The sequence below is a fragment of the Pelophylax lessonae genome (assembly GCF_965119305.1).
Source record: "Pelophylax lessonae genome assembly, chromosome: 3".
Taxonomy (NCBI): Eukaryota; Metazoa; Chordata; class Amphibia; order Anura; family Ranidae; genus Pelophylax; species Pelophylax lessonae.
The window spans coordinates 528513981-528535374 of record NC_138770.1 but is presented as its reverse complement, the minus strand read 5'-3'; the positions used below and the strand labels follow the sequence as shown (position 1 = coordinate 528535374).

At 42.1% G+C, this 21394-nt stretch overlaps 1 protein-coding gene across 1 annotated transcript in view; it reads left to right on the top strand.

Moving 5' to 3' along the window:
• Nucleotides 1-21394, top strand: part of VTA1 (vesicle trafficking 1) — a 389921-nt gene that overhangs the window by 95517 nt on the left and 273010 nt on the right. Inside the window, exon 2 of the mRNA XM_082251499.1 lies at nt 17556-17650. Coding sequence (XP_082107625.1) covers nt 17556-17650 — 95 coding nt within the window. The remainder of the gene's footprint in view (nt 1-17555; nt 17651-21394) is intronic.

Here is a 21394-nt window from a genome sequence, read left to right as displayed (position 1 = left end):
GTGCGTTCTGCTTTTTTTTCTGCCCAAAAGCTCATCTCCTGAACATGCTGGTGATGGCTTTTTTCTGCCTGTAATCTCTCCTCTTCTAATAAGCCTTTTAATGCCTATGTCTGCATGGACACATAGTCTAACATAGGGGTGCGTTTTATAGGCAGAACAAAAAACACATCAAATGCTTGCAAAAGAAGTTTTTTTTAAGCCCAATGTGCATGAGAGCCCCATATATTTCTTTGTTTTCTATCATTATATGTAGAGTACCTGGGTGGTTGAGTTCTGGTCAACGCTACAGTTTCTCTTGTATTTTTTTTTCCTATGCTTAAATGACTCTCATTAATACAGATTTAATACTGCAAGATTTAGTTTTTTGGTATTGATAGTGTAAATTTGAAGGCGTTATGTCAGGAAGAATGTTGGATGCCATTACCAAATAAAAAATACGCAGGGATTACAATTTAAAGTGGAACTAAAGTCCCATTTTCAAAAACTGGGAGCAGGCAGGATTTATATTGCAGAAGAGACGTGCAGATTATTTTCTGCAGTAAATGAAACCTACCTGCCTGGGCGCAGACTGCTGTAGAATGTGCACAGTTTACATTCTGGCACAGAGCCTATGTGTCAAGATTACTGTACTCCTGCGCATATGCTGGAGTGATGTCATCCTATGCTGGTCAATGGCCGCAGTCCGACACCAGGACAAAGCTGGCGGGAAAATGCTGGCGCTGGGAGGAACATCGGACCCTTGAAGTAAAAGTAAATATTGCAGAGTTTAACTGCGCTTTAAATGGTGGCAGTAAAGTCAACCATATACAGCTTGATTTTCTCCCAAGTTTTCAGCAGACTGAGCAAGAGAAAATCAATTGATTCCCCATGTCTGCCACTAACCCAAACGTGCAGTGCTTTGGTTTTAGTACTGCTACTTTATACTTTGTTTATATTGCGTGTTCAGAAAATCTGTGCCAGCTGGTTATTATTTTATTTTTCGATTCACTTGAGTGCGGATTTTTCACCTAGTTTATTTACATTAAAGCGGTAGTATCACCAATTTTACAACTTTGCATAATCAAAATGATCTGTGTCCGTATTATTTTACCAACCTTTTACCCTGCCTGTCACTTCAGCCGTTCTCCTTCGATTTAGATCGCTGCAGTCAATTACGTCACTCGCGCATGCTCATTGTGATCTTATTTTCCGGCAAGATAATGAGCTTGCCGGAATAATTCAGTGTCTATTGCGGGGCTGCGTCATTTCCTCTGCTAGACGTCAGCCCCGTGCTCCCGCGAGACTCCGACCTTCCCCCATGAAAAAAATTCTCCACTACCCCATGTGACTTGCTACGTCACAGGGGAGATAGTGGACAGCCTCCTATTGGCTGTCCAAATGGTGAATGAAACCAAAACGAGGCTTGGTTTCGGCGTCTACTGCGCATGCGCGGGATTTAGGAACAAACCCATACTGTGGGCGGAAATACAGCAGCAATCAGCAGACGAAAACCACAGCAAGGATGGCGGCGCTCGACATCACAGAAAACCGAACAGAAAATATGAAATTATACAGGTTAGGAAAACGTATAATTGATTGCTTTCATTCTATTATATTGAACAATACATGTTACCGGTGTTGATTGCATTTAAATGATATGCTATGACTGAGTTTACTACCGCTTTAACTTCTGTGCAAACTATTGTATGCAGATAACCATGGCAGCCGCCTGACTACCTGAACAGTGACTGCATGTGAAAGGACGCAGTTACTGTTTTGCCCCTTTCACATGGGGCAGGGTCCATTTGCATCCACCTGCTCAGAAGTGGAGAATCAGTCCGCTGATCCCTTCCGTGTGTGCGGATGACAGGTCTGTGTCAGCTCCACTTATGCAGATGGGCCACAGACACAGCCTGCCCTCCTCTAAGGAGGGTCAGATGTAAACAGATTGTTTTACAGTGAGGGAAAAAAATATTTGATCCCCTGCTGATTTTGTAAGTTTGCCCACTGATAAAGAAATGATCAGTCTATAATTTTAATGGTAGGTTTATTTTAACAGTGAGAGACAGAATAATAACAAAAATATCCAGAAAAATGCATTTCAAAAAAGTTATACATTGATTTGCATTTTAATGAGTGAAATAAGTATTTGACCCCTTCACAAAACATGACTTAGTACTTGGTGGAGTAACCCTTGCTGGCAATCACAGAGGTCAGATGTTTCTTGTAGTTGGCCACTAGGTTTGCACACATATCAGGAGGGATTTTGTCCCACTCCTTTTCGTAGATCCTCTCAGTCATTAAGGTTTCAAGGCTGATGTTTGGTAACTCGAACCTTCAGCTCCCACATATTTACTATGGGATTAGGGTCTTGAGTCTGGCTAGGCCACTCCAGGACCTTATGGTTCGTCTTCTTGAGCCACTCCTTTGTTGCCTTGGCTGTGTGTTTTTGTGTTTTGGGTCATTGTCATTATGGAATTCCCATCCACGACTCATTTAAAATGCCTTGGCTGAGGGAAGGAAGTTCTCACCCAAGATTTGAAGGTATATGGCCCCGTCCTTCGTCCCTTTTTGATGCGGTGAAGTTGTCCTGTCCCCTTCATGTTTGACGGTGGGGATGGTGTTCTTGGGGTCATAGGCAGCATTCCTCCTCCTCCAAACACGACGAGTTGAGTTGATGCCAAAGAGCTTGATTATGGTCTCATCTGACCACAACATTTTCACCCAGTTCTCCTCTGAATCATTCAGATGTTCATTAGAAAACTTCAGACGGGCTTGTACATGTGCTTTCTTGAACAGGGGGACCTTGCGAGTGCTGCAGAATTTCAGTCCTTCACGGCTTCGCATGTTACCAAGTGTTTTTCTGGTGACTATGGACCCAGCTGCCTTGAGATCATTGACAAGATTTTCCCATGTAGTTCGGGGCCAATTCCTCACCATTTCATGATCATTGAAACTCCATGAGGTGAGACCTTGCATGGAGCCGAGGGAGATTGACAGTTATTTTGTGTTTCTTCCATTTGGGAATAATCACACCAACTGTTGTCACCCTCTCACCAAGCTGTTTGGCCATTTCAGCCTTCTGTAGGGGTACAATCTTGTCCCTGACATCCTAGGGCGGCTCTTTAGTCTTAGCCATGGTGGAGAGATTGGAATCTGATTGATTGCTTCGGTGGACGGGTGTCTTTTATACAGATAACAAGCTGAGATTAGGAGCATTCCCTTTAAGTACTACTAATCTCAGCTCGTTACCTGTATAGAAGACACCTGGGAGCCAGAAATCTTGTTGATTGATAGGGGATATACTTATTTTACTCAATAAAATGCAAATCAGTTTATAACTTTTTTTTTTTTTTTTTTTTTAAATGTGATTTTCTGGATATTTTTGTTGTTCTGTCTCTCACTGTTAAAATACACCTACCATTAAAATTATAGACTGATCGTTTCTTTGTTAGTGGGCAAACGTACGAAATAGGATGGGGTTCATATACTTTTTTCCCTTATTGTATACCCGATTGCCATCCGTTCTTATTCACCAGATGGATGGGGAATGTATCCCCTCCCATCTGTTTTTAGCTGATCAATTCGGTTCAGATGTCGACGGGTGTCTGTTGACACCTGCCGGTCTATAGAGGATACTGAAGGGTTCGATCAGGTACCCCTGAAAAACTGACAGACGCCCGTGTGAAAGGGGCCTTTGGTTGATAATTTGCCTTCTGACTTTGACCTTTTAAATCTACTTTATGTCATGCTGGGTGATGCTTACAAGGTCACCCATGGCTCGATTTTTTTTTTTGGGTCAAATCAGCAGAAATTCCCTAAATTTGAGCAGTCTCTCGAGATCTTTAAAAGAACAATTCCAGGGAGCAAGTAAAATAGATTAGGTACCTGCTAATGTTACGGTATTCAAGGATTTGGAGTAAAGGATTAGGCTATAGTTGGTTGTGTAATGGAGACATTGGGTATAATATTATAATTCAACAAATATGGCAGTGCTTCAAGTCACCAAATTCAAAAAGATTACTCTTGCCTCCTAATTTGCTTACTCATGAAGTTACGGTTGCTCTTGGAGGACATGAAACTTGCTCTCTTACAAAACTCCATATATACAAAGCTTTTAAAAATCTTAGAGAAATTAGGCTAAAATGATATGTAGTTTTTTTTTTTTCTATTGCATAAATGTAAATGTCAATAGTTTTACTATCATATCATTGTCATACTTGCGCTCAAGCAGAATTTCATTTTCTATAAAGGTCATTTCTCTAACCTTCCACGTATATTTAAATATTTTACTTTCTTCTTACAGTCTTATTCCATTTGATTAGTTATTTACCTTTTTCACAAAGCTTTCGTTAAAGGGAAGTTATTTTATGTTGGCACATCTCTTCCTTAGTTATGATTCATTTTGCCTTGGAACCCCTTCACAAATTAAATTTTTTTCCTGCGCAAAATACTTTGGTTGGCAAATGGTAACACTAGGAACAATCTTGATGTCCTCTCACACTTTGTGGATGATGTACTGTATTGTAGAGTTGTAAAGTCAGGTTTTTTTTCATCTTAATGCATTGTATGCATTAAGATAAAAAAAACCTTCTGTGTGCAGTAGCCCCCCCTAATGCTTACCTGAGCCCCTTCTCGATCCAGCAATGTCCGCAACTGTGTCAACCATCCAGGACTCCCCTCTTCATTGGCTAAGACACATGGCTCCATTGGCTCCCGCTGCTTTCAATCAAAGTCAATTAGCCAATGAGGAGAGAGAGGGGGTGGGGCCGAACGGCAGCTCTGTGTCTGAATGGAGCTGTGAGTCGGCTCGGGTGCCCCCCTAGCAAGCTGCTTGCTGTGGGGGCACTCAAAGGGAGGGAGGGGGCAGGAGAGCTGAAGAGGGACTTGAGAAGAGGATCCCGGATGCTCTGTGCAAAACCACTGCACAGAGCAGTATAACATGTTTGTTAATTTTATTGAAAAAAAAACTGAGACTTTACAATCACTTTAATTCAAGAGGAAAAACGGAGGTGTTGCCGTTGGCAATCAATGTAATTAAAAGGCAATGTTCATTTTTTTTTTTAAATTCTAGACAAAACGTAAAACGTGTAGCTTATTATTATTATTATTATTATTATTATACAGGATTTATATAGCACCGACATTTTACGCAGCGCTTTACAACTTGAGGGTAAACAGTACAAATACAATACACTTTAATACAGTAGGAATCCGAGGACCCTCCTCGTTAGAGCTTACTATCTTTTACTCACTGTTTTGATTATTTTTTTTTTTAGTTTTTGGATGTATTATTTGGAAAAATTCCATATCGCTTGCATTAAAATGATATTAAACACACATTATTTAATTTACACTGTCTTTTCTATTCCTGTATGTGGATGATGGCAGTGTGATTATTTTAGTTAAAAAAAAAAATAAGCTGGAAGAGCTTCTAGTCCTCTGCTGCTGGTCACATGTTCAAAATAAAAAAACAGCCTTAGGGCTCTTTCACACGGTCCGCCTCCGTAGGCGGATCCGTGCTGCTCAGCGGGGATCGATCCGCGATCCCCGCTGAGCCGGCGGATGACAGCTCCGTCTCCGCTTGCAGTGCGGAGAGGGAGGTGTCACAGCCCCCCGCTGCTCTCTATGGGGAATCGGATGAGAGCGGACCGCCTGTCCGCTCTCATCCGATTCCATCCGATCCGATCCCCAGGACGGATGGAAAATAGGGTTTCCATCTGTCCGGATTTCACGGACAGGATCGGATACGGATGGCAGCGGGTGTCAGCGGACATGTCACCGCTGACATCCGCTGCTCCATAGGGCTGAATGGGGCATCCGATCAGATCCACCTAAAAAACTGACAGGCGGATCTGATCGGACCGCCCGTGTGAAAGAGCCCTTTGGGATACAGAGTAAAAATAAACTGTTTTTAAATTGTCCTACAAATATATATTTGAAAAAAAATCTTTATTATTTTTTGGGAATAACATGGTGTGGGCGCATGGGGACAAGACACCTATTGAAGGGCAGCCCAGGCGCCAGGTTGCTAATTCTAGTCACCAATGCGACCTTGCGCCTGGGGTTTGTCGAGCCCTGCTTTACAGGCAGTACATGATCTTGTTAGCTTTTTTTTTATCTGCTTTGCTTTTAACTACAAATAATTGCTTATACTGAATAGCTTAATCTTCTAACTGCCCGTGAATCCACTTTAAGTCATTACCACTCATTAAAGGACTATTGCAGTACACTGAACTAACCAAGCACATCCCTCCATCACGCCATACAGCAGCTCCTATGTACCTGACCAAGCTACACATGAAACGATGACACCACAGCCCATCCCTTTCCCTTATTACTCCCCTGGGAAAGTGGATAGGAAGCGTTTGAACCCTCCAGTTTCTTTTTATGTTTGTTTATGCGGTCAGGGGACAGTCCTGTTTGCTATGGTCAATGTCCTAACTTTATGCTTTGTGTATCATTTAAAGAAATGGAAGTGATTATAATAACTTAAAGTGTTACTAAACCCACTACAGTAAAATCAGTCTGTATATGCAGTAAAGCATGCTTGTTATACTTTGTGGAACCTAAGGCGTTAATCCTCATTGTGTAAATAGGCTGTTTGATCCTGTCTTATCTGATTCTCTCCACCTTCCATTATATTTCTTGAAGATACAGAGCCAGGGGACAGGATGCACATGCTCAGTTTATGCCTCGTTTCCACTGAGCGGAACGGTTCGGGTCAGTATAGTTTGGAAGGGTTAGAATGGTCCGGTCTATTCAGGTGAGCGTTTCCACTGCAAGTCGGGCCACCAGGGGCCATGTGGGGTTTACACCAAATGAGGTGTTTGTTTTGCTCTTTCATTTGACGTGAGCATTGAAGTTTTTTCCTGTCCGCCAATCAGTGGAATCTATCGTGTGACGCCAGTAGCTCCGCCCTAACCGTACCGTACCATTTCCTATGGCCCTACATCTGAAGTAGGACCAGGAATGGTGCGGTTTGGTTCGGTTGTATGGGCCACTTTCATTATGGAAACACTCAAATTAGCGTACCGTACCGAACCGATCCGAACCGATCCGCTCAGTGGAAACGAGGCATACGTGTGTATTGGTAGAGCGTTGTTTCTTTTTTTTTTCTTGGGAGCGTGCATATGATCAGCATAGGGCCAATCAGCACTGTCCAGACAGAGGGTCAGGGATCCTGTATCCTGATAGGACAGTCATTGCAGAATGAAAACTCCTCCAATAAGCTTTACCCAGACACTGATAGAAGTCACAAGATGGCTAAATACTGCTGATGAGAAAAGGTATTTAGCAGTTTACAGTTACTAAAATAATTGCATTTCCGTGTTCTGTGTACTATGTGAGACCAGATATAGTGAATGCATGTTCCTGGGTTTAGTAACACTTTAATTATGTGGTTCAAAACTGGATAGTGAGAACCCAAGATGCCAAGGGGTGGAGAAACTAGGCATACCCAGGAGGTCAACACCAGTGGCATTATGCTTATAGAAGATGCTTTTTTATACTGATTGGCTATGCTGGAATGGCTGTGGTGTCATGTACCTATATCCATGTATTGCTCTACCTAAACTCCATATGTTAAGTAAAAAGGTACCGAATTGTTGTGAGAGGATGTAAAGTTGGCCATGGCCTGGATGCAGGACACCGTTTTGGGGTATATTTCTCACAGGCAACCCTTCTACTGGTGCAATGTTTGTGGTTTTAAAATATATCAAGCTATCGTTACTATATATTTCACACATGCTGAAAGTGCGAAAGAATGTTAAAGGACTTTCTGTTTACAGCTGTTGACATTTTTTAATGAGGGGTGCTGAGGCATTGTAGGTGATAAATCTTTAGGGGAAAGTGACTGTTTTCCTGCAGTTGCTGAGCTGTTTGTGACCACTCCTGAACGTGAAAACTGTCACCACGTTTGACTAATTTATGTTGTTAGTTTCCGGAGCACTTCCTGACAGTTGATTTCCCATTCATTGACCTTCTCGGCCTATACATTTGGCTGAATAGGAGCATATATATGAGAATCTGAAAGCAGGTGATAAGATATAATCGCAGATGCCTGTGCTACATTTTTTACATTGTGCTTAGCGGGATTAGAAAAAGCAAATAAGCATGTACATAACAGAGCAGTTTTTTATGTGCGTTTTTTTCTTTTGAATCAATTTTTTCTTATTTGTTTTATTATAAGTGGTGTTTCCATTAAGACTGGCTACACATCTATGCATTTTTAAAAATGAAATGCGCATGGTACCGCTAAATACACTGCTCAAAAAAATTTAAGGAACACTTTGAAAACACATTAGATATCAATAGGAAAACATATCATGCTGAATATCTATATTGATATGGACTGGGTTATGTGTTAGGAACGAAAGGATGCCACTTGATGGAAATGAAAGTTATCAACCTACAGGGGGCTGATTTCAAAGACACCCCAAAAATCAAAGTGAAAAAATGATGCAGCAGGCTAGTCCATTTTGCTGAAATTTCATTGCTACAACTCAGAATGGCACTCAGTAGTTTGTATGGCCCCCACATGCTTGTATGCATGCTTGACAACGCCGGGACATGCTCGTAATGAAACAATGGTTGGTGTCCTGGGGTATTTCCTCCCAGATCTGGACCAGGGCATCACTGAGCTGCTGAACAGACTGAGGTGCAACCCGGCGGCTTCGGATGGACAGAAACCCGATGTCCCAGAGGTGTTCTATTGGATTTAGGTCAGGCGAGCGTTGGGGGCCATTCAGTGGTATCAGTTACTTCATCCTCCAGGAACTGGCTGCATACTGTAACCACATGGGCAAGGCCAGGCATTGTTGTGCACCAGGAGGAACCGGGGACCCATTACAACAGCATAGGGTCTGACAATGGGTCTAAGGATTTCATCCCGATACCTAATGGCAGTCAGGGTGCCATTGTCTAGCCTGTAGTGGTCTGTGCATCCCTCCATTGACATACCTCCCCAGACTATCACTGACCCACCACCAAACCGGTCATGCTGAACGATGTTACAGGCAGCATATCGTTCTCTACGGGTTTTCCATACCATTTCACGTCTGCCACATGTGCTCAGAGTGAACCTGCTCTCATCTGTGAAAAGCACTGCCTATTCTGGTGCTCAATGGCAAATGCCAATCTGGCTCAAGGGTGCCAGGCAGTGAGCACAGGGCCCACTAGAGGACACCAGGCCCTCAGGCCACCCTCATGATGTCGGTTTCTGATTGTTTGGCTAGAGACATTGACACTAGTGGCCTGCTAGAGGTCATTTTGTAGGGCTCTAGCAGTGCTCATCCTGTTCCTCCTTGCGCAAAGCAGCAGATACCAATCCTGATGATGGGTTAAGGACCTTCTATAGCCCTGTCCAGCTCTCCTAGAGTAACTGCCTATCTCCTGGAATTTCTTCCATGCTCTTGGGACTGTGCTGGGAGACCCAGCAAATCTTCTGGCAATGGCACGATGTGCCATCCTGGAGGAGTTGGACTGCCTGTGCAACCTCTATAGGGTCCAGGTATTGCCCCATTCTACCAGTAGGGACATTGGCCCTAGCCAAATGCAAAACTAGTGAAAAACCGTTAGAAAAGATGAGTAGGGAAAAAAAAAGTCAATGGGATGTAAAACTACTCCTGTTTTGGAGGTTGTCTCATTGTTGTACATCTAGTGCACCTGTTAGTAATTTCATTAACACCAAAGTAGCTGAAACTGATTAAAAACCCCTCTTCTACTTAACTGACCAGATCAATATCCAAGGAGTTATTGACTTGATGCTATACTGATTAAAAAGTGTTAGGGTCCTTTCACACGGCCGCTCCGTGTGTCCGCAAATCATCCCATCCGTTTGCGGATGATTTGCGGACATAATGTAAGTGAATGGCACTGCGGGTGTCAGCGGAATACCATCCGCTGACACCCGATTTTCCTCCTTTCAGTTCTGTTCCGTTTTTACGAATGGAACGAACCCCATTTTTCCTTCCGTGTAAAAAACGGAAAGGAAGGAAAATCGGATGTCAGCGGTGTCATCCGCTGACATCCGCAGTGCCATATACTTACATTATGTCCGCATATCATCCGCAAACGGATGGGATGATATGCAGGCACACGGAGCGGATGACAGAAATGCATCCGCTCCGTGGAAAAAAAAAAAAAAAAAGTCCCGCAGCGGACCTTTCACACGGAGCGGCCGTGTGAAAGGAGCCTAACTTTTTTTTGAGCAGTGTACAATAATGCACCTGGTTTACATTGCTGTGTCATTGATTTTGAATGACACCCTAATGCACCTGAGCTGCAACACACTGGAACACATGTTAACACACTAGTTTACGTTATTATGCGATTTAAAAAAAAAAAAAAAAAAAGGCTCAGGTACATTTATTATTTATTTATTTTTTTTTAATTTCATTCAAAATTAATAGGCTGTCCCCCCTGGAGCTGATGGCTTATCAAGCAAATTCTATAAAGCATTTATAGATACCCTAGCTCCCTACCTTTTTATAACCAAGTAGCTAACAACAACCCATTCCCCAAAGAAATGTTAGAGGCAGTCATCATTACAATTCCCAAACCTGGCAAAGATCTTTCTTCCCCTCTAAATTTACAGGCCCATATCGCTACAAAATTCAGACATGAAAGTATTCGCCAAAATATTAGCTAACTGTCTTCTGGATGTGACACCAAACAGAATAGAAGCAGATCACATGGGTTTTGTAAAAGGCTGTCAAGGCCCAGACGGAAGCAGACGTATGATCGATCTAATGTAGAACACAGTCAAATGCCTTCCCTGCTTCTTAGATTGGATGCAGAGGCGCCTTTCAATAGAGTCCATTGGGGCCCGTACACACGATAAGAAATTCAGAAGGGAAATTTAGTCAGACGACCGATCTGTCGATTTTCGGATTGTTAGTATGGTGCTTTCGACAGCCGACTCCGACTTTTCGGCTGACAAAATCCTGATGTGCAGGCTATAAAATTTTTGTCCTCCGTCAACACACGTCCGATTTTCGTCTCATTAGTACAGATTTTGACGGGGAAAAATCTTATGAGCAAGACTAGGCATGCTCATAGACGAAAGAACACATACAAAACAATCCAACACATGACATCACTTCTGAAGTTGAATTCTGTCGTACGGGAAAATTCGTATGAAAATAACCTCTTCACTTTCCACATCAGACTAGCATGCCACAAAAAACGGACGACAGATCGTTCGATAATCTGATCGTGTGTACGGGGCTTAAGTCTTATAGGTTTCATTCACAAACCAATAATGTCCCTCAATACAACACCCTTGGCCAGAGTGTTCACCTCAGTTTGTATCTCTCAAAAAGTTTTAATTTGACCAATTGTACAAGACATGTTTGTCCGCTCTCACCGGTAATCTCTTTAGCTATTGAACCACTGTCAGTTTCCATCAGGAATAGTCCTGGTATAAGTGTTATCAGGATTGGTCAAACTGATCACAGATTAGGCCTGTTGGCTGACTATATCATTTTATCACTATCGAATCCAGAAAAATCCCTGCCGGAGGTTCAAACCGCTATAGATCATTTTTGAAAGCGTTTCCTACTATAAAGCACAACCTTTTTCGCATTGCCAATGAACATTCCTTCCAAAACGATTGAGAATTTACGTCTCAATCATAAGTAAAATTGGGATCAACCTTCCATTTCATACCTGGGAGTACAGCTTGCCTACCCAATGAACAAATTATTTTAAGCTAACTTCCCAAAACTCTTAACCCAAATTCAAGAAGACTCTCAACACATACAAAAAAAACCCAATTATCATGGATTGGTAGAATGGCAGCATTTAAAATGCTAACCTTACCAAAAATTCTTTACTATTTTTGAGTTCTACCTATCCCAATACCTTCTAAATTCCTTAAACAAATTAACTCCAAACTCCACAATCTAATCTGGCAAGGGAAAAACCAAGAGTTGCACTAGCAATCTTAACCACTACCAAAAAGAAAGGAGGCATTCATCTACCTGATGTCCATCAATATTATATGGCTACACTCCTAGATCAGATGAAGTATTGGCTCACCCATAATGCTGACGCATTATGGGTGTCTATTGAAAAAGAAGCAACCAAAGGTTATGACCTATTTGCACCATTAGCTGCTTATACATGACTTCTAAAGTAACAATACCTCCCTATCTAACAATTAATCCCACTTTGGTAGTGTGGAAACTCATGCTCCAAAAAACACAAACCTCATTTGACACAATCCAATTGCCTATCCCCTTAAGAACTATGGATTACTGTAAAGCCCGTCTTTCAATTAATTCCTTAGTAAAGCAGGGTTTTAAAATTTTCCTTACATTACCTTTCAACCAAAAACACCTAATAACAGACAAAATCAGTAAACTTTCAACCCTGATAGTAAAATAGTAATTCCCACTGAAATATGGAACTTCCTTTTGCATAAACACAGGCACTATTCCAAAGGTATGCTAAAAACTAACACTATACAGTGTTGATCTCCTCTGAGAAAAAGGGGGGGGGGGGGATTTTTAAGGCAATAACATATGAAAAAACAAAATAAATAAAATATGATAATTTATTGGTTAAAAACAATATATCATGTCATAAATACATGGATATAGCAGATTCCCTGGCCAATTGTGGAAAACCACGGCAGGCCATGGATCACAAAAACATGTGACATATATCTAAGCCATACAAGAATGAAAATAAACAAAAATGGTGAAACTGTGCAAGAAAGCAAGGGATAAATAGTATCTCTCCCACACTGGGGTGCAACCCTAGGTGAAGGAGAGCATTAATTGGATTAATGCTCTCCTTCACCTAGGGTTGCACCCCGGTGTGGGAGAGATACTATTTATCCCTTGCTTTCTTGCACAGTTTCACCATTTTTGTTTATTTTCATTCTTGTATGGCTTAGATATATGTCACATGTTTTTGTGATCCATGGCCTGCCGTGGTTTTCCACAATTGGCCAGGGAACCTGCTATATCCATGTATTTATGACATGATATATTGTTTTTAACCAATAAATTATCATATTTTATTTATTTTGTTTTTTCATATGTTATTGCCTTAAAAATCCCCCCCCCCCCTTTTTCTCAGAGGAGATCAACACTGTATAGTGTTAGTTTTTAGCATCGAATTTTTGGGATGATGGCAATTTAAGGCACCAATCACCTGGAATCAATTTTTCTATTCCAAAGGTATATCCTTTTTCTATAACCTACTGACCTCATTTCCCAATGACTAAGAGCAGTAATATTCTCAAATGGGAAAAGAAACCATCTCAAACCTTTTCTTGGAAGTCCTGGCAATCAGCCATTAAAATAAATGGATCTGCTTCATCTTGCATCGAGCCTTGGGAAAATTCCCCAAAAAACTTAAATCGATGGTATATGACACCCTATAAAATCTCTAAAATCTTTCAGTTTCTCCCCCCCCCCCCCACCTTTGTTGGAGATGTGAGGGACAATCAAATTTTATCCAGTTTTTGGAATGCAGTATCAACCTTTAAAGCATCCCTTACAGGAAACAGATCACACCTGCAATGGCCCTACTGGGAAGTAACCTTAATATATACCCACTTTGTCATAGAATTATTGTTGCCAACATTCTAATAGCAGCCAGGCTCACCATAGCTAAATTGTGGAAATCCATTATGGCTCCCATCCTCTCAGGTAATTTTGAGACTAATTATACATGCTCAGTATGAACGGATGCTGGCAAATAAGAATCTTTCCACCACAAAGTACATTAAAGCATGGGGAACCTGGCCAACTCACCCTAAAACATCCAAATACCTGAAAACCATTAACAAGAATTCATTGAAATTTATCTAAATATTGTACAGAGAAAGTTAGCTTCCACCCTGTATCCCTACCCCACCCCCCTTTTTCTTGTTCCCACCATTGGATCTTCCCTATTGACAGTATGATCCTATTGGGGTCAATAGGTATTACTGTTCCTATATATGGTGTGATAGGTGGAGACAAGTGGTCAGTTAAAGCAGTGGTCCTCAACTCCGGTCCTCTGGGCCCACTAACAGGCCAGATTTTAACCACTTTACCATCGGAGGATTTTGCTGTCTTACGTCCAGGCCACTTTTTGCGATTCGGCGCTGTGCGTCTTTAACTGACAATTGCGCGGTCGTGCAATGCCGTGCCCAAACAAAATTTACGTCCGTTTTTTTTCCACAAACAGAGCTTTCTTTTGGTGGTATTTGATCACCAGTGCGATTTTTACTTTTTTGCGCTATAAACAAAAAAAGAGCGTTTATTTTGAAAAAATAACTATTTTTAACATTTTTCCCCCCCAAAAAAATGTAAAAATCTTAATTTTTTTAAAATTTTTGGCCAATTTGTTTTCTGCTACCTATGTTTGGTAAAAAAAATCACGATAAGCGTATTTTGATTGGTTTGCGCAAAAGTTATTGCGTTTACTAACTAAGGGAAAGATTTATGTCATTTTTGGTGTTTTTTTTTTTTTTTTTTTAACGCGTAATGTCGGCGATCTGCGATTTTTTTTTTTTTTTTTTTTGCGGGACTGCGACATTGCGGCAGACTGATCGGACCCTTGACTGACATTTTTGACACTTTTGGAGGTACCAGTGACATTACTGCAGTAATCAGTGCTATATATATGCACTGTTACTGTAAAAATGACACTGGCAGGGAAGGGGTTAATGTATGCCTGGTGCTTACTAACGTGTGGGGGGGGGGGAGGTGACTGTGTGACACAAGAACAGACCGGATGTTCAGCTATGCTGAACACTGCGATCTGTCCCTGCCTGTCACTTAGGAGATCCGCCCGCTCTGTTTACACAAGCAGGCGGATCTCCTCACTCGATTCCCCGACGATCGGGGAAGAGCGGCAGCGATCGCCGCCACTCCTCCCCTGGCCCGACTCCCGCTGTGACTGAAAACGGCGGGAGCGCGCCTCCGGCGGCGCGAGCGCCGCCTACAGGGGGGAGGAGTCCAGCGACGTAGGTCTACGTCGCTGGACGATAATGAGCCACATTGCTGCAGTAGCAGCAATGTGAGCAGTGGGAAAGTGGTTAAGTATTACCTTGGGGAGATGCAGACTAGAATACTGCACTCACTGAGCAGCAAATGATATCACCTGTGATGTAATTTAGTTATCTTGCGAACCTGGCCTGTTAGTGGGCCCCGAGGACGGGAGTTGAGGACCACTAATTTAAAGGACACAGAGTGTGCACATTGGCTCCGTGCAGGACTACAGAGCGTGGATGTGCAGTGGAGAAAACTGCTTTTGAAGCTTTCTCCAGGTTTTGGTATACCTGGATGGGGCTCTGTAGTTTGGAGATTTCATGGTGTCTTGGGAGGGACGGAATCTCAGTGTTCATGTTTTGTGGATGACCAGCAGGGTGTGCGCTCAGGTGCACACAGCCCTCAAAATGAAGGTCTAGGAAGATCTCAGAGCTCCAAGTTGGAGACCGCTCCCCCCAAGAGAGACAGGAGGTCTCTAGGAGTCAGAGGCTGCGGGTGGCAGCCAGAGCACATGTGTGTCTGCAAGAGACAGGTGACGGCTGTAGGACTCAAGGCCCGTACACACGTACCGATCGTCGGCATACAAATGTTCGTCTTTTCTCCCCGGGATGTCGGTGTCTGTTGAAAAGTGCAAAGACAGCACAAGGACAGCACAAGAATTTTGTCTGCAGACTTCAGCTGACTGCAGAAGTGATGTCATGTAATGGTTAACTTTCCCTGTGTTTTTAATTTTCTGAGCATGCCCAGTCTTGCAAATCTGCGGTCTGTCGGCCGAATTCTGTACTGACAGGCGAACAATCGTCCGTTCTGGTGTCCGCAGACAAAAATTTTCATGTTTGCACGAAAGACTTTTGTCCGCGGATTGTGCGCAGACATCTGTCGGAGGCACCATACTAACACGCGTACAATCGGCAGATCTTTCGTCCGCCGACGTTTGTATGCCGACGATCGGTACGTGTGTACGGGCCTTAAGGCCAGAGTGAAGCTGCCAGCTCCATGGAGTTCATGGTCTGGGGACCAGCGAAAAGAGCAGTGGTACTGCTACTTAAAAACTGAGAGCCAGGTGGGCTAGCATTTTCAGTTTGTTATATATTGACTGGAGAAGAACCCCTGCGCTGGAAACCTATGTTATGGACCTTATTTATGCTGTTTTAATAAAAATGGGCTGCAATGCCCTAAAAACCACAGTCCTGACTACAGTGAATCACTGAATAAAAACAAAAAAATCTGCCACTGAGCTAATGATTCGCCATGTTACAATGTTAAAAATGGATTCAACATCAACCTGTATTTGTTGGAATACTTATTAACCAGTTCTGGACCGGAAAGATTTGCCCCTTTAATGACCAGGTAATTTTTTTGCGATTGCGGGTGCCCAGCGGCAATCATGGCCATCTGTCCCGTGGATCGGCATCCCTGCTGCCTAGTGGGGGCGGGAGCGCGCCGCCTGCCCCCCAGCACCACGCACGCGCTACTGATGTAGGGCTACATCGGTTTGCGCAGGAGAGGCAGCCTGTTACAGTAAAACTGCGGCGGGCGGTTGGCAAGTGGTTAAGCCTATGTTTCCATATGCGATCTTGGGAATGCAATGAATAATTTGTTATACTTTTTGATACTTTAATAAAAAATTTTCAAGTGGAAGAATAAAAAAAAATGAATAGACTGTCTTAACACAATCTATGCGATTGCAAAACATAACAAACTTTTTTGCAATGCACCATAGTGAATGGGCCCTAAGGGTTTTTGTTTAAATATAATTTTTTCCAAACCTTAAGGCTGGGTTCACACATAGGTGATCCGGGAACCAGCGGGATACCAGTGTGGGTTCCCGCATCACATGTCTCTGACAGCCAGTTCACACTGCCCCATGCAAACCACTGTGGGTGTCAGTACAAAGTTAATGACACCCCCAGATCGATTTTCAGATTGCAGTGTAAACTGCCAAATGGTTCTAGAATTGGATCGCATAGGTGTGAACACCCATGCGATCCGATTCCAGTGTGGATCAAAAAAGGGTCCTGCATCATTTTGGTGCAAGTGCGATGTAAATTCACCCATACAATCTGTATGGCTGAATTAGTATCGCACAGACATCGCATGTGATCTGCACGGCAGTGCAGTGCGAATCACATGCTATGTCGAACATCGTAATAGTGTAACCCCAGACTGATTCTAATCAGCCCTAATTAAATCCTTCAGATATTGGCTGGTGGATGATTTGAGTATTTTATTATGGACAGATTAATTTAGGTGTAGTTAGCAGAGAGAAAATAAAATGAAAGTTGGAGGGCTGATTGATACCTTTTTCTCTTTTTAAAGTTTGGCAGAGGAAATGTAATGGTGTGGGGCTGCCTAGGTTCTAGAAAGGTTGTTGATGCAAGAAATAATAGACTAGAAAGGTTGCTACTCTATTTTACTATATCATTCCATCCTCTGCAGTTACAATGGCTGCTCATTAAGTTTCTTACAAAAAATATGTTTGCTTCCCTAACATGAAATGACATTTTGCATTTAATCGCTGCGTTTGAACAGATTTTTATGTGATTTTTTTTAACAACCAGCCATTTCTTTTTATATTTGTAGGTCGCTTGTATGCAATGCAAACTGGAATGAAGATTGATAGCAAGAGTCCAGAGTGCAGGAAATTCCTTTCAAAACTCATGGATCAGTTGGAAACAGTAAGTGTTAAAGTCCTGTGTTTTTTTTTTTTTTTTTTTTAAGTTGCCTCTCCTAATCGTAAAACACATTTATTACAGCCCACTAAATATATTTTTATAGCTTTTAATTTCAACTCTTATTTGTTTGATGAACATACTATGAAATGAATGAAATCCTATTTGCTGGTGACAAACAAATCCACTAAAACAAAGTATTCTGTCCTGGCAACTGTTTTCTGTTAGGCCCCTTTCACACAGCCCACCCGTCGGACGGACTCAGTTTATGTCAGCGGGGGATCGATCCGCCAATCCCCCGCTGATCAGGAGGATGACAGCTGTCAGTTCCCCATACATCTCTATGGGGGAATCGGATGGGAACGGACCGTCGATCAGATAGGGTTCCCATCCGTCCAGATTTGACGGATCGGATGTCAGCGGACATGTCTCCGCTGACATCCGATGCCCCATAGGGATGCATGGGGTGAACGTTCAGATCCGCTAAAAAAACGGACAGGCGGATCTGAACGGTCCGCCTGTGTGAAAGGGGCCTTACAAGCATCTGACGGCCATTTAAACCTTTTGTTTTAAATCCACTAAATATACGAGTTTTGCAAAAGTTGTAAGAAGTCTTTGTTTTTTTTTAAAAAGCCCTAGCCAGAGCAAAACAGCCTATTCCCTGCCAGCACGCTGCAAAGCAGGAACCACTATACTCTGCTTAAGCAATGGTGTCTCTGCAACGGCTCAACACGCCCCTATTAAGCCGGCGCTAAAGCTGTGCAATCAGCATGGGATGTGAGCGTGGCTTATTGCAGGGCTTTAGCTCTGACTTTAGGGCGAGAGTATCGGACCAGTGTAGATTAGGGTTCTTGTAGCTGTGCTGATCCCGGTTAAAAGATCAAAATACTAGTGGTTACTTTCTGCCTGTGCCACATCCCTCATGAACTATACAAAAAATTTCCCCCTGAATATTGGGACTTTTTAGGCACTTTTATGTTTAATCATACAAATGAAAAAATGTTTATAAAAAATTATATATTTTATTAATACTTGATAAAAAAATTGGTTATTACATATACAAAAAATACCTGACAATGTTCACACGACACAATGAATACATATTACAATAAACTGCGAATACGCTAACTGTGAAGGATGCGATGATGACGTTGTAACTTCCTCTACCCGACGCGTTTCAGAGACCAACAACTCTCCATCAGGGGTATGGGATGTGTCACTTATAGTCAATCGCATGGCATTGCAAATAGAAATTTACATTTTTCCTCTTAAAAACAAGATCTGGTGTGTAGTAAGGTGTCATCGGTTGGAAGCACACAGCTGTTCCCGAGCATATTCATTATAGTCTTGGAGTTTTAGGGATGGAGTCTTTCAGATCTCAGTGACAGCGGTTTTCCACACTTGTGGCTGTTTTACCACCAAAAAATGCTAAAATTCTAAAATTACAACTCCCCGGCATTGTTTTCCTATGAACAAGCCTCATTTAGGGTGTCAAAAATTGGGTGGAAAAGCAAAAGCTTCAGATTTTGTTTTTAAGGGGATACATGTAATGTCTACATGCAATGCCATGTGCTTGACTTTAAGTGATACCTCTCATACCCCTAATAGAGAGTTTTTGCTCTCTGAAACGCGTCGGGTGGAGGAAGTTACAACTTAATCATCGCATCCTTCATAGTTGGTGTATTCGCAGTCCATTGTAATATGTATACAAAGTGTCGTGCAAACATTGTCATGTATTTTTTGCGTATATAATAACCAATTTTTTAACATGTATTATTAAAATATATAATTTTTTATAAATCCTTTTTTCATATATATGATCAAACAAAGTGCTTAAAAAGTCCCAATATTCAGGGAAACAATTTTGTAATGATCCCGTTTAAAGGGGGAGCACTGGCACATAACAGGCATGCATATCTCCCAGACATGCAAGAGTTACATATGAGGAGCACTTGGAACAGAATGATTGCTAATGGCTGGAATATTTTTTGATAAGTAACATATGGATTTTTTTAATACACTGCTTTTTTTTGTTGTGGTTTGTTTCTGATCATGCGCAGTCTTTCATATCCACTTTTTCTCGTACGAAAATGTATACAGTACATTAAATGAAATTTGTTTAGTTCTGATCACATACAAGAAACATTTTGGAGGTTATTCATTTGAAAATTTATTTTGGGAAAGTCTGAATTGGATGTCGAAAGTTGTGTACACACTATGAAAACCGAACGATTCTGCTTCTTAAGAATTTTATTTTCTTGTACTCCCCTTTACACTAACCTTATTAGTGGGATAAGAGGATCAACAGAAAGTAGAACCTACATATATAGACCCCAATCACTTACTATGCAACCATTTTGGGCTCCCCATGTACATATATAATCTAAAAAGAAAAGTTATAAATCCACTTATAGTGAGGTAGTGTGACTTGATATTGGCATCAAAAAACAGTCTGCCACTGAAGGAAATTGTAAATAATGTGAAATAAAACTAGTTTATTAAAAAAAACGTTATGTTTTCTATGTACTGTATATCAGGGGTCTCCAAACTTTTTAACCAATGTGCCACCTTCAGGCTTTAGGGAGGCCAGGCCGTGGCTAGTGAGAGTAGAAATTGTCCTGGCATGAGTGGTAATAAACAGTGCTCCATCTTTGGTAATAGGGGAAGTAATTGGGCCCAATAGCCAGTGTCAATGGGAGGAATAGTACCCCGAGGGGCAGAAGAAGGCAAGCAAAGGGCCACTTCCAGCCCCTTAACCACATTTTGGAGACCACTGCTTCCTTTTCTCACCAATCTACAACCTATAATAACAGTTAAGAAGAAAGAGTGCGTGTATGGTATTCCATGTGAAAAGGATCTCACAGACCAGGACATAAAATACTTTTACATTTGTAAATCACTTTACAAGCAAAATTATGTTGCGGTTGAAATAGTTGCAAAAGTAGCACAACAATGATTGTTCTTTGTATCTAATATAAATAAAAGCTTTTTTTTCTTAAATACCGTAAATATCACGTCAAAACTATGAATTTGATATATGAATAATTTGAAATATTAATAATTTGAAATATGAATAATATGAATTGAATATATATATATTTAATGCAGGTATTAATATAGCAGTGATGGGCTAATTCATGCCAGAATTACACAGGAAGGTGGTCCGCTTGCTGTGTGATTCCTGCGCGTTCCTCTGCAGTGAAATTTGGTAGCTTATTCATTGGAGTAGGTTGAAAATTGCACCAGAATGCACAAAAAGTAGTGCATGCAGTACGTTTAGAAAAACATGCTGCACCAAACTGCATAGTACCATGCGACCTGGTGCTGTCAAAGGCTTTGCATTTTTGATCTGCATTTGGGGTTTCTTTAACATTACATTGACACCCACAGCAGGTTGCAAAGGCTGTTCATTTTAAACGCGGTGCTGGAAACACGCACGGAATGCGCCTGTCCTGCATCGTGTAAACCGGCCCTGACAACAGTGGCGGCTGGTGCTCCGTGGGCCAGGAGGGGGGGGGGGGTTGGGGTGCAGACGGACCACACCATACCCCCCTCCCATCCTGACCACACCAGCTCCAGCCCGCACTGTCCCCCCCTGGTCGACGGTCCCCCACCAGTTCAAGCCCGCACTGTCCCCTCCTTCCTGGGTTGCCTGCTCACTCACCCTGGGCAGGTCTCCTCCCTCCTCTGCCGCTCCTTGGCCAATAGCATGGCTTTTCCTTTCGGGAAACGGGTCTCAGGACCTGCTTC